Source organism: Anopheles arabiensis, chromosome 2, assembly GCF_016920715.1.
Source record: "Anopheles arabiensis isolate DONGOLA chromosome 2, AaraD3, whole genome shotgun sequence".
In the NCBI taxonomy this organism is placed as follows: domain Eukaryota; kingdom Metazoa; phylum Arthropoda; class Insecta; order Diptera; family Culicidae; genus Anopheles; species Anopheles arabiensis.
In genome coordinates this window covers 96,004,599-96,018,692 of record NC_053517.1, presented here as the reverse complement: position 1 = coordinate 96,018,692, position 14,094 = coordinate 96,004,599, and the positions used below count along the sequence as shown (strand labels likewise).

At 46.6% G+C, this 14,094-nt stretch overlaps 2 protein-coding genes across 4 annotated transcripts in view; both read left to right on the top strand.

Annotated features, from left to right (window-relative positions):
* LOC120898463 (bifunctional heparan sulfate N-deacetylase/N-sulfotransferase) overlaps positions 1-14,094 on the top strand; it is a 181,687-nt gene that overhangs the window by 127,843 nt on the left and 39,750 nt on the right. For all 3 annotated transcript variants that reach the window (XM_040304382.1, XM_040304364.1, XM_040304373.1), the window contains one exon: positions 1,843-3,263. In XM_040304382.1, coding sequence (XP_040160316.1) covers positions 2,518-3,263 — 746 coding nt within the window. In that variant the 5' untranslated portion in view covers positions 1,843-2,517. The remainder of the gene's footprint in view (positions 1-1,842; positions 3,264-14,094) is intronic.
* Positions 9,072-10,290, top strand: LOC120898474. Its single transcript, XM_040304397.1, has one exon. The coding sequence runs from the start codon at positions 9,165-9,167 to the stop codon at positions 10,206-10,208; it is 1,044 nt and encodes a 347-aa protein (XP_040160331.1). The 5' UTR covers positions 9,072-9,164; the 3' UTR covers positions 10,209-10,290.

Sequence of the window (14,094 nt, the reverse complement as noted above, 5' to 3'; positions counted from 1 at the left end):
ATATCAACATCGGGCTGTCATGGCACATTGCACTGATTGACTTAGACAGGCAGGTCGACAGCTTTAGTCTCCCCGAAAGTGACGCACAGCAGCGGCAGCACACACAAGTTCGAATTTTTGCGAGCTAAAAGTCAGACGGCGAACCGAGTGGAATGGAAAGTAACGAAACAAACAGCGAAAAAAGAAAGAAGCACACACGTTTATGCAAATAAAGTTTGATTCTTTGGAAGTTAGGTTATGTTTTTTTTTGTTTCAGCTTTTAACGTCAACCTGCGCAAACTTCCGTTCGTGGAAGTTTTAGTCTTGGTTTGGGCGTCAGCAACTTTGAAGCGGATTGGGAGTTTTTTTTTTTTTTTATTTGCGCTTTCCCAATGCGTCCCAACATTTCCATACGACAGTGAGCAACGGTTAAGGTGACAAGTTTGTGCCTTTTTGTGACTGACGGGCGCAAACAAAGTTCTCTGTGTTTGTCGCAATTTGATGACCCTTCTATTTGCTGCTTTTTTTTTGAGATTTTTTTTTCTACGTGAGAATTTTTTTCTTAAAAGTTTACCTTAACGTCGTCCAAAAAGCTCACTCACAGGGTGCTCAGGGTGGTAGACATTTTGGCATGCGCTGCATGCAGCGATAGCATTACCATCTGTGATCATCATCCACGCCGTTTACGCCGATCGTTAAACGGGTACGCAGCCCAGAGGTAATTTAATTGCCGGACTTTGAGCGCCAGAGCGGGTCCGGGCGCTTGGCGCCAGATGCACGGTGGTGTTTGCACGGCAATATGACTGTTTTGAATTTTTGATTGCAATCACCATCATCATCATCATCATCGCCATCGCCATCACCATCATCATCGTCACCGGCATCGACATTACCATCGGTATCCAATATCACTCTAGCTTCACTGTTGTTGTGGTGCGGCTTGGGCAGCAGCGTGGTTCATTTTGGGGAAGTGACCAGAATGAACAGAATGACCCTGGCTGTTCGCATCCTGATGGTTTATGTATAAGCGTGTCCGGTTTTTTTTGGGTTGGGTTGGGCATCATCGACTAGCCATTAGCTGGCCGGGTTTCCATAATTTAACATTTATCCATTCGAACTCCTCCGGTAAGGCGTGCCGCTAGGGGTCGTCCTTTTCCCGAACGTCCCGTAGTGGGCGGCGGCGTGTGTCGATCACGTACTGGTCCTGTTTTCCGATCCATTACTCCCTGCCTGAGTGGTGCAGGTTTTCCCCAACTACAAAATGCTGTATTTTGAACGCTGTTCGATGGATGGATCAACAATCCGCACCCGTTGTTGCGCGGGCAGGGAGAGAGGGCGTATTGAAAACGGGGGAATCGGCTTAATCGGGCCCTTCCGATGCACGACCGATAAAGGCACGTTTTAGCAGCGTGCTCTGGCGTGTACGGTATAATGGCAAATAGTTAACAAACACATTTTATGGGACGATCAACGTCCGTAACATCGTCAACCGAGCGTCAGCGAGGGGCGCACGCTGACCTTGCGTTTGCTTTCTGCTTAGAATGCAAATGAACATCATAGGCTGTCGGTTGGGAGTCTAGGAAAGGTAGTTTGTGCGGAATTGAACTGGCAAGTAAACAATGTTAACTTTTGAGGGAAAGAATTTGTCTATCGATGATCGATTTTTGCCTGTTTTTCATAGATAAGAACACCACGAAACTCTTCGAAACGACGATAAGGTCAAATTTTTATAATGAAGTTCCATGTAAAATATCTACTTTTAATTCCCGGAATGGCGAACACGCCATAACACGCTTAATCTAATCCCCCCAAACATTAACATAACAACTAATTGCAATCTCTGTGCGTTCCGTTTCATTTTAGGTGTATCACGTATCACGTTCATCAATGCGACGGGAGTGAAAAATTACAATCCACCGAAACCAGCAAACAAAACCAAACCCCACCACCGACACGGTGTATCCCACCTGGAACCTTTTCATCCCTTTTAACGCTCGCGCGTGTGCGTTGTGCAAGGCAAACAACGAACCGCACACCCGGGCAACAATGTAAATGTCGAATAACATCACGTACCCGGTCTCACGCATTCATAGCCAATTGCGCGTGATTGATGCCAGCATAGGGACACGGTACGGTAGGGAACGGGAACGATGAAACCGGGGCGTGCCACACCGCCGAAGCTATTAAAAGAAACAAATTACGTACGGGAGACTACTACCCCCGTCCAGAAAACATCGCACTTGGATCCCATTGTGTGTGTGCGCGTATTGCAAGTGTTGCTAGATAGAGAGAGATAGAGCTCAGTAGCTTAGAACTATAGAACAAACAGAACCACATCTACTACATTGACGCGAAAGGTAATTTGTAATCGGGCCCCCACTCTACAGTATTTTACGGTTTGATACTGATTAGTGCGCGAGACCCGGCCTCTGGAAGGAAACTGGCCAGTGGAAAGAGCCTAGAAGTGGTAGTAGTTGGTCGCGGTGCGCCGTCCCAGAGCGGAGAGGTGGCGTCGCGTTAAGCGGGGCCAGTCTCATCATGAAAGCATCGGATTCCACGGTGAAGCTATGGAGTGCCACCTCGTCACCGTCGTCCAGTACCGAACGCCTCTACCCGGCCCGGACGCCCGAGCCGTCCGTCGTGCCGGGTGGTGGGGACGACAGAAGAACGCTGTACGGTGCACCGGCAGCAGCAGCGGCAGCACCGTACGCACAGCGACAGAACGGCGATCGGCAGCTTCCTCCACCAGCGTCCAGTGTGGCGGGCGGCGCCACGGCCGGCACCCGACCGGCACACTCAGCGAGCGAACACATCACACTAAATCTAGCCGGCTATTCAGCTGATCATCGCAGCATGAAGAGTGCAAGCAGTGGAGGAGATAGCAGTGGACGACCACGAACCGGTAGGTCGTCGGATCAGCAGCAGCAGCAGCAGCAACAGCACCAGCACCAGGGTGCTTCTGCCGCAACGGAAGCTACGTACGGAGTCAGTGTCGCGCCATCGAGCACGGCGTACGGTCACAGTAGTGTAAATAGCAATCACAGCCTGCCCGGTACGGCGGGCTCGAATAGCCGCAGCCGACACGGTTACGGCGGCAGTAGCTACGGTAACGGCAGCATCGCCGGCTTCAACACTAACGGTAGTGGTGGTGAGCGAAGTGCCTATCTGCCTTGGTTATCCCTGTGCTACCACGGCAAGATGCGGATGTTCGTGTTCCTGCTCGGCGTATGTCTCGTCTCTGTGGTCGCGTACGCGCACTACGTGGATAATTCACCGATCACTAGGTAAGTGTGGGGGCAGGATGATGTGGGGCTGGGGGTTTTGCATGCGTTGCACATTTCCGTGCGCTGTACTGTAGGGATCTTGCGAATGTAATTTTCGATGATGAAATTGATTTAGTTGTTGTTTGTTTACTTGTTAGTTGGTGCGTTACTCGGGTTACGCTAGTTAAATGACTAGTGCGGTTGGTTTATGTATGCTGGTGTTTCATGAGTTGGTGTAGTTTTGCTACATTCTTGAGTAATTTGCAAGTCTTATTTTGTTTTGTTGATTGCAAAATGTTCACTGGTTTATTAATATTCGATGCAATAGATGAATAGATCACAAAATAAAAGCAGAAATTTGTACTGGCACGTTTGGAGCCAACCTTTTTGTAAACCTCTTTGCACTATTGGATTTTTATACTAGCACACCGTTCGCTCTGAATTGCTCTAGCACAAAAAGCAAAAACTTTTCACGCATCGCCCTTTTTATTGGTTCAACAGTGTTTGAACTTCGGGGGTAGTCCCGTGGTACAGTTGTCTGCTCGCACGACTTAAAAACATGCCCGTCGTGGGTTCGAGCCTCATAGCCGTCGCTTATCTAGCAAGGCGACTTCACTATTATTCGGCTGCGTGGTACTGAATAAGTCTCGGATGTGTCTATAAGGAGTCCAGCATGTTTCCAGGGGTTGCCAATTAGAATAATATGAAGAAGAACAAGAAGTAAAGTGTTGGAAGTTTGGGATACACCACATAGATAAGATGATGTGTGTGTACTGAGCATTTTTTAATGAGCAGTTTTTGGGGTAGAGTTTTGTATATCTTGCACTTAACTGTATGGAGTCAATTTCACACGGACAGTTAACGTGAATGTTTTCACTTATCTTGTTCTATTTTTTAGCACTAGTCATAGGAATCCCAAGACAGAGAGTCACTTTTCTGTGCGGGAGTGGATGATTGAAAACCAAAAAGTGAATTTATTTTAGAATTTGAATCCTAAAATAGAAAACCGCTATTTGGTGCGGCATTTGCAAAAGGATTTATTCAGTACATTATGTAAAGAAATAACATTCAAAGAGTTAGTTAAGGATTTAATTTATCTGTTATTTCAGTACACTCAAGTTAATGATTACAGATTCATTTTGTGAGAAGTCATTCAGGTTTTTGTTTTCATTTAGTTGATTTTGGTCTTATTTCTATAGAATTATTACCAATTCCAAGTCTGGCCAGACTGGGGTATTAATGCTAGTTATTTTTCATGCATAGCTATTGCTAAAACTACACACTAACGTATGATGATTATGGGCTCAATAATATTTCGGATGAAGGTTCACCCACCCTTCAATTTTGAAATTGATAGGATAAGCAAAACACATTTCATCGGTTCGAGTGTCATGTCAGTACATCATTAAGCTCGGATGGTTTCGTGCGTGCCAAAACCTGCTGTCCTGTTATGATTTGGCACAATTTTACTGCTTTGTTTCGTTTTTGTTTTTCGTTCAAAATGCTCCCAGTTTTTTGAGTCTTTTAAAATTGTTTTTGTCCAAGCCCAGCCTGTGTCCGAGCTAAACACACATATGTGGGGATACACGTATATGCATGTGTTGCTGCTGGTCCGTGCCAAAACACCTGTGATCGTAAATTGGCGTCGTTTGCGCTGGGGCCTGCATCACATTTCACCCGTAAACGGCAATTTTCCGGAATCCCATCCGGGCGTTTATCCGGTGGCTGTCACCGAGGTTTTTACGATCCTCTATATAGGACCTGTCCGAATTCGGCTCCGGCTCCGCAATTTAGCACACTTTTGTCAAGCGCCTAACCGTGTTGACAGCAATTGAGAGGGGAGGAAGGAGCGTTGAGAGGGGAAGGAAAAGGTTGTCCACTGTGCGCTCCCTTGTTTGGCTTGCTTGACATGCGGCGTGGCAAGGGGTCAGAGCAGAAGACACACATAGTGACGCCCTGCTCGATGAAAAAGGATTCGTTCGAGCTGAACCGACATCACATACACACAGAGAAGAAACTGACCCGGGAGTACGGCATCAGGCAACCTTCCTAACCCTATCACCCGTTTGCAATGACGATGCGAAGGATCTGACGTGTGTCCTGTCATGCTGGTAATGTCTGAAAAAAAAGAGGAGCGGGCAGCAACACCACCGACAAGTTGCAACATGTCGGATGACCTAGAATTATCCCTTAGTTTCCGTTCCGTTACGGCCAAACGTTAAGGTGTGACTGGTTCGGTCAGGCCAGGTGCTACCAGGGCAAAACAGGGGTTCAAATCTTACAGCACACAACCAGCAGACAGCAGATCCTCTCGATTCCTTCCTATCCAGTAGTACGGGCAAATCGATGAACTGTAAATTATTCCACTCAGGCATTTAATTGTGTGCTCCACCCGAGACGCCTTAGAGCATTGGGAAGAGGAGTGGGTAGGAGGTCAATGGATAAGAATTTAATTTACGCCTGTCTTAGCCTGGAATGCTCTTATTAAGTGCCGTAGACGTCGTTTCGAAGATGGTTACGGTTTGCGAAATGGCTAACACCGTTAGCAGAATTGGGACGGTGTGTGTATGCATATGCAGGCAGGCCATAGCCTTATCTGTGCGAGTGTATGTGTGTGTGTGTGCATGTGTATCTTGCAGCAGGTTTTGGCCCATGGCCCAATTTAAATCTATAGATCCATTCAGGAAGCTTTACACAATATGCTTCCTTCGCCATGCTCCGGAGCATGATGATGCATTCATGTGCAGACGAAATTAGTCGTATTAAATTCGCCCATCGTCGTTGTCGTTGTCTGGGCATACTGGCTCTTCACCCAGTGTGGTAATACAGCTATAGCTCGCACACAAAGACGGAGATTTAATAAAACTTAACAGTGAACGAGTTGTTTAAATAGCATTTCCAAACAATGGAGTTTCAACGAGAGACCGATTAAAGTAACTTTATTCTGATCCGTGTGTGTGCAACCGTCGTCCGCAAAGGGATAGAATCGACTCTTCCCCTGTTTCACATGAAGCTAATGAAGCTAGGACAATTTGATCCGAGATTCGTGCGAAAGTGAGTCGCTCATCAGTCGTTGGATGAAGTTTGCTTCATTTTCCACTAGTGTGTTTTTTCTTTCTTCTACGTGATGGTGACATGATTCCTACACGATTAGTACCATTGGAACCGTTATCTGATGACTACGGGGATAGTTTTGCACATGGAGGAACACTGGTTGTAGCAACTTTCGAGAAAACGATTATCCCAACCAACCCTCCCGGCTGCTCTTGTGCGAGCGTGTTTGCTTTTGCTCAACCCTCCCCCCAGTTGTCACTCTGTCCAACCGCGTTCGGAACGCGCTTGGCATAGCGCACTATCTGTTCGTTTAACTTCGTGTTTGACACGCCAGAGACAATCATAATCCTTGCTATTTACCATCGTCTCACACCCGTATCTTCCAGCGCGCGCGGTACGTGCGCGGCCGGGGAAGGCTCGGGTCGGGTTAAAATTGAAACCAAACTTACTTAATCTCTTTTGCCCGGCTGTGCATATTTGGCTCCGTTCCCGAGCAGTGCAACTTCATTTTCTCCAGCCGTGCGCCGGTTGGAAACATGGCGTCATTTTGGTTAGGTTCGAAGGAATGCGCCGCATTTGGTTCTGCCTTTTCCAATTCTAGACTCTTTGGAAGTAGGATTTTCCGCTTTTTTTTTAGATGTTCACCATTTATTTCTTCACGAAGCTACATGGACGACCGGATGGAAAGATGGGCAGGGCGGGCGGAAGTGTGATAAAATCTAATTAAATTTAAACTTTATCTTAATTTCAATTTCAATTTTCGGCTATACCGGGCGACAGATTTTACCACCAACCCCGTAAGATACACGCCGTGGTCTGGGGGATCTGGCCGTTCGTTGTGCAGAAGAAGATACAGTAAAGTTTGCACCAAACAACGCGCTGGTGGCTGTGCTTGGTTCCGAGATTTGGCTGTACTGTGTTGGTGGGGAATGGAACAAGCATTTACTCTGTCTGTAGCTGTCGTGTACCCTTCCGAGTTTCTGTTTACTGTAATTTTTGCACAGCTGTTGGTTGTGACAACAAGCTTCTCTCTGGTTTCGCTTTGCAAAGTGTGTCCCCTTCAGTTCAGAGCTGCAGCGCTGGCACAGGGGTCCTTTCTGGTGGTTTTAGGTAGAGGGGTTGTGGGTTAGGTTGTATGTGCACACTGCAGCATACCACAAAAGCAGCAAAATTAAAGCATTCCAAAGCGACCAAACCCGAAGGTTTCGATTTATTACTCACATTCCTGGCGGTTGAATTCAGATGTCTTGTAGTGTTGATGTCATTTCGGTATTCGTAACCGGAAGAGAGCTTTATTGTTGAAGTTGAAGTTGGAGTAAAATTAGAAGATGTTAAAAAGTTGAAGTCTTATTTCACGTGAATTTTAAGAGCTTCGCTTCAGATGTCCTAGATATGCTCTAGACGTCAGATAAACATAACCAACATTTTGTAGTTCCTCTAATCATGTTTCTTGCTGCTATTCCCATACCTCCAAAGTAGATGAAGGTACAAAACTGTCTTCACAACCCCAAGAAAGATCAAAACAAAAAGTCGAACATCTTGTACGAGTATCTTCAAACTTCACAACCAAATAGAGACCAACTAAAGAGAGGCACCGACCGTCATCTTTCTTTTCAAACGTTTCAAAAAGCCTCGAATCAAAAGCTCAACCAGCACCTACACCGAACCGTAAACTCTATCCCCAGCATTAAATCTTACCAGAAACTCGCACGGGGGGGCGTGCGCTCTGTTAAAGGCGGAAAGTTTTAATGAATTAAATACTTCCCGCTCAGCAAACAACCAGTCGCCCAGTGCTCTCTGCCCTGTAGAAAGGAATTAGTAGTAAAAACGTGGAAAAAAGCCAGTACGGCGGATGTTGTCGCCTGGTGAACTTTTCAACTTCCGCCCGGTACCTCCAAATCTGTAGCGGAAATCCAGCTCGAAAGATGCTCTTACCGGAGTGTTGTGCCCTCGTGTTGGGGTTTGAAAGGTTCCACCTCCTACTTGCTGTGCTGATGTGCTCATTCCTTTGTCACTGCTTGTGCGCGCATACTGCCCACCACTGCCTCGCACCAGATCTTGGCGCGATGTTCTAGGGCAGACCGGGTAAATTATCTCCCAGAACGCGTCCGATAAGCGGCAGCACAAATCTGCGCCAAACGGCACCGTCTATCGCACTGCTATGATGACGCTCGATCGGTGGTGGTGTTGGAGTGCTGTGTCGTTATGTGTGTGTGTGTCTGCACCCATTGAAAAGCATCCACTCCAAGTACTCACGGGCGGGTGAAGCTTATCTTGTTCCAACTTACCCGGGGTACGGGCTTAGCCCACAGGGTCGTTATCCGCGAGATGCGGGAGAGATGCCCTTAAACGGGGAAGACGTTGTGCGGGATGGGCAGGTACGTTGCTCCCTGCCCCCAGTGTAAACAGTTCTGCTACGGGTTCAGAACTCGCTCGTCATTAAACCCTTGGAGAACAGTTGGTGACGGTGAACGATGCCACCCAGCAGATGAGTCCGAGATGAGAGCAGTGGAAGTTTTTATTTATTTCTCGCTCCAAGTGAATGGTAAATAGAGATTGATTTCTAATGAACTTGCCGCTTTGAACGGTGATTCGTGGAATGTGCAACTGTTTTGCGTCCTTCGGAGTACGTGCGAAGGGTCAGTTAACGCTATTGCTACTGTCACCGGTGTGGATTTTAATCCGTCTTGACGACGTAGCGAGAGCAGCGAAGCTGATAAGGTTTCCAGCAAGCTCACACACAAACATAGTGTCCCGATATGCGCTGCAGTTCTTCACCCTGCCAGCCAGTCGCGCTTTGCATTACTTTGAAGTCGGTTCTTCGTTCGGTTCGTCGGAACGCTCGCTCTGCTCGTGCCTGTTTGAGAGATGGTTGCCCGGTTCTTGCCGCTACTGCTCCAAGCGGGCGTGCTGCTGCTCGCCCTCACCGGGTGCATTTGCCGGGCGCAGTCGAAGAACTTCAAGTGCTCGATTATAAATGAAGCCGGATTTTGCTTCATCGAGAATGTGCACCTGGACGTTTCCACCAACGGCATCGGGGGTGATTCGATACAGTTTCCACGCCACCCGACGCTGCTCATCAAATCCGGCGCAATACCGTACTTCGGCAAGGACATTTTCGCCCTGCTGGGCAACACGAAGCAGCTGCACGTGTACAACCAGACCAGCATTCGCAATCTGTTCATACCGGTGACCAATCTGACGGAGATAAACGTTCAGCGGAACGGGTTGCTCGAGTTTGATGTCGAGCCGGTCGAAAACCGGGAGCTGAAGATGCTCTCGATCGTGCACAATGGGTTGGTGACGGTGCCGCGAAATATCCGCTTCCTGGTGGGGCTAGAAAAGCTGTACCTCTACAACAACTCGCTCGAGTACTTTGACCTGGAGCCGCTGGCAAACGCGAGCCACTCGCTGAAAATTCTCTCCATCTATGACAACCACATCAAGACGCTCGATTCGCGGTCGGCACTGTACTTTCCCAAGCTGCAGACGCTCTCGCTGAGCAAGAACAAGCTGGCGTTTGTGCCGTACTTTGAGGAATCGTTCCCCGCCGTGACGGTGGTGTCGCTGCGCAAAAACCCCTGGAACTGTGGCTGGCTGCACACGACCATGCAGTACATTGAGGCGCGCAAGATACAGGTCGTGCGGAAGGATGCGGCCTGTCGCGATCGGTGGATCAGTGAGATCTGCTGCACGTACACGGTGCTGGACTTTATGTTCGATCGTGCGGCGGCTCAGATACGGCGCGAGCAGCAGCTGCTGCGGAATGTGACGCACGAGAATCGGCGGCTGGTGGAGACGGTGCATCAGCTGGCGGATGACTTGCATCGGCTGCAGTCGCAGCTCGACCAGCAGCAACAGCCCGCGAGCGAGAAGAGTATCTCCGATGCGAGGACTGGTGATAGTATGTAGCTTTATGGTTGTGTTGTGTGTTGAGTGTATTACGAATGCAATAAAGTGGTGCCTCTTGATATCAATGAATTCGTTATTTAAATCGGAGGAAGATTTCACGAGTACCTAGAGTACAGTGACAGCTTTAGTTAGATAGTCTGGCTGTGACCATAGCCTGAAAATATTTGATATTCTTGGTTGAAATGTTCTGTAATATTACGCTTTTTGAATCCGAGAATTCTTCTTCAACTTCTTCTTCTTAAGGTCGTTTTATTGATGTCGCCTGATGAGTTGCGTGTTCAGTTTTATTATGAATAATAAATCTACCTTCTTGTTCGTCGTTAGATGATGCCTGAATTATTGAGCATATGCGTTACTCCAAGTATTGTTAATGACGTGTCGGAAAAGCCTGTACTTTTTCAACTGATTTGATTCATCTGAACTAGAAAAACAATTGCAAATAATTATGTTACAAAATCCAGCCTATCGGAACGCAACACCAAAGAGCAACTTCAATGAGCGAATAATCAAATGAACCGGAACATCCCGTAGCCTGAGCAAACAATGAAATATTTAATTACATTTTAATTAAACAATTCCGTCCCAAGTGCACCCGGGCGCTATTACGATCTACGTGCTGCTGCAGGCATTAGTTTGAAAAACTAATTCCATGTTTGTGACGGAAAACGCAACGCAAACAACTAGCCCGCCAACGCAAACGTTGCGCAAAACCCTCGTGCTGGTCACATGGGCCCGGTCAAGAGGGCAGTCGTGTAATAATCAAATATTTAAATTCAAACAGCAGCAAACTTTTTAGCAGCACAGCCGCAAGGCACTAATAAAGCTCTATCGGTGCTATTTTACCACCCAAAAACAAAATCCCAAACTAACCACGCCCAACACGTAGGCCAACAAAAGGATTAGAGAGCAGCGTGGGTGTAAATGACATGGGAAAGAAAGCAACGCAAGGGAAAGGGGGAAACGAGTGACGAATTTCTATTTACGCTTGATGTATTTATGAAAACCACATCGTTCGAGTGCGGGCTACCGGGCTAATTTCCGCTTCGCTTAAATGCAGCATAAACCGAACAATCCCGGTCGGTCTACCGCGAGATGTGTGTGCTGTTTTTTTTTTTTTGTTTCGTTGTACATATTCCTCCCATGAGTAAAATCCCCGTAAAATAGCGGTGGCAATGGTAAGGGGGTTCCGGTTCCGCCTTCATCATCAAAATCATCCCTCAGCATGGATCACACAGTGTACGACGCGGGTTGGGGGACATGATGATGATGATGATGCCCGCGAGGCAACAAAAGGTGTGTATGTGTGGGAGAAGCGTACTTTGCCCCAGCATCCGCACCCCGAGTATCGCGTACTGGACGTTAATGGCCGTGCGGCATAAATTCATTATTCAATCACTTTACCGACTCTGCCCCCAACCCTCGATAGCAAGAGCTCCGTGTGGTGATTGATTGATGTATGGGGAGGAGGAGGTTGGAAGGAAGGGAAGCCAAACGTCCCTTTCCCTTTAATTCCAACGCCATGGCAACGTTGCTAGCTGGGATGGGAGCGAAAGGACATTCTCTAGCAGCATAAAGCAAACTATTTATCACGCGCGCGCTTGCCTGTGCGGCGGCACGGGGACTACTCTGTCACATTCCTCCGATGACCCTTCACGCACAGGAGTTCGTGCGATGATGAAGGATAATTAGCTATACATTCCGACTTGTGGTGGCGCTGTGTTGTGTGCCACACGGCACTGGTTTGAATTATGGGCATTGCTCACCGATACCGATTTGTACTTCCGGTCCGCGTTGCTGCCACAAACGATTGGCGATGGCAGGTGCGGACAGCCACTCAGCACACCAAAAAACACACCGAGGCGTACCTGGGACCTGGTCAGCAAGCGGGGGCAAAAATTGGCATTCCAGATTTTTGATTGACCGCTTGCATTATGCATGAATATATTCGCCTATTTCAAACACACATACCTTTGCTGACCGACGACACCCCGGGCCGGATTGGAGTTGTCAGCTTCGATCATTTGCCAACACCACCCGAGCGTTCCGTGAAAGAGGTGGGTCGTTGCCATTTGTCATGGAGCTTTTTTTACCTCTTTTGATCAAAGTATATTCACCGTGAAATATGAATGCAGCAATGGGGGCACCTTTTGTGAGGGTGACAGTTAAGCAGAGCTTACTCTCATCGCAAGCACACCCGCCGTATAACGAAGTAAATGGATTTGAATTAAACATTGGGATGGACGCGAACTGTCTTTATCTGGCAATCGAATGAATATGTATTGCCTATATCTGAATTTTGATGTTGCTTCTAGTAAAGTGTCCAGTGAAGAGTAGAATAATGTAGTTTTACTAAAGCGAGATAACATTGTTGCATAGATGTATTGCCTTTCATTTGGAATCCATAGAAATCATAGATTTATTACAATGTTTGGCATGCGACGTAGTTGGCACGGGGTAATGCGATCATGATTAGATCTTCATCTCCTTATAACAGCAATACAAAGGAGCTTAGCACGAAGAAACGTTAGGTACAGTCAAACTTATTTGCAAGACAAATAACGTCCAAAGTATTATAATATAAAATATTATTGTCGAACAGCAGTTCCACGAGGCGATACTAGGGTGACATGTGTTATATGTTATAATCCTTTTTTTTATTCAGGAGGAACGGCCCAAAAAGGCGATAATGCTCAAAACTAGAGTTTACAAATAAAATCCTTTTTTTTTGTTATTTCGTATTCTTTTAAAGGAAATGAAAAAAATATTTTATTCTATACTTCCTTGTTGATGTATAAACACCAAAATTGCTGTCCAAAATATGCTAAAGACTTCTTTTCTTTTTAAAACTGCAAAGCTGAAACTTCAGACTGTTAGAGCAACAATTATCGGGGTTTTATATTCCATACCCAATTGATGCTACGTTCCGCCATATTGGATTTCGCCATAAGCGTACAAACAAAGAAACATCAGCAAATTCTTCTCATTTTCTTTGTCTCTGTTTGATATTATGTTTGATACTCTGTTGTAATACTTCTAATAAGACATAAACTGTAAAGTATTAAAACTGTGTTCAACCCAAGGTGTATGGATATTAGGAGGTGAAGTGCTTCAGAGCAAATTGACATTTCACGACTTGACATAACAATACTGGGGGCTCCGGTATTAAAATCGGGGAGGGCTGCAGGGGGGTATAGAAAATTGTATGCGATTTGACATAACAATACTCAATGATGGCGCCCGGAAAACGCGCTAACAATTCACCTCCTTAATAAAGACACCTTGGTTCAACCTATCTTGGCAAAATAGTAAACATTAATATTTAATAAGGACACAAAATAGAAAATGAGCTAACCTGATCCTGCGCATGTGTTGACATAGTTTTAGCAGTCAACTGTCAAACTCAAGACAAGTATTGTGTATCCCCTAAAAATTTGTTTCACACTAGAATCATTGTTGTGATAAGGCGTCACCCATCAATTGCGTCACAATTAAACTGTAGTTTCTCGGTATCTGTATTCTAACAAATTGTAACGTTGATAGAAATTTTCCCCAATAAATTACCTAATTCTCATTCATATAAAAATCGTACCGTTTGGCGTTCCCCCTTCCCTAATGAGCGTTACGTAATTGTTAGATGCAGCCTAATGGATGTAATGGGTATTAGTGATGGGTAATCCGGAGCGGAGTCATGGATCAACTCTGACTCCGGTGCGCAAAATATGACTCCGGCTCCGGATCATAACTGGATTCGACTCCGGAGCACTCCGGATCACTCCGGATTACTCCGGATTACTCCGGACTACTCCAGACTACTCCGGATCACTCCAGATCACTCCGGATCGCTCCGGATCACTCCGGATTACTCTGGATCACTCCGGATCACTCC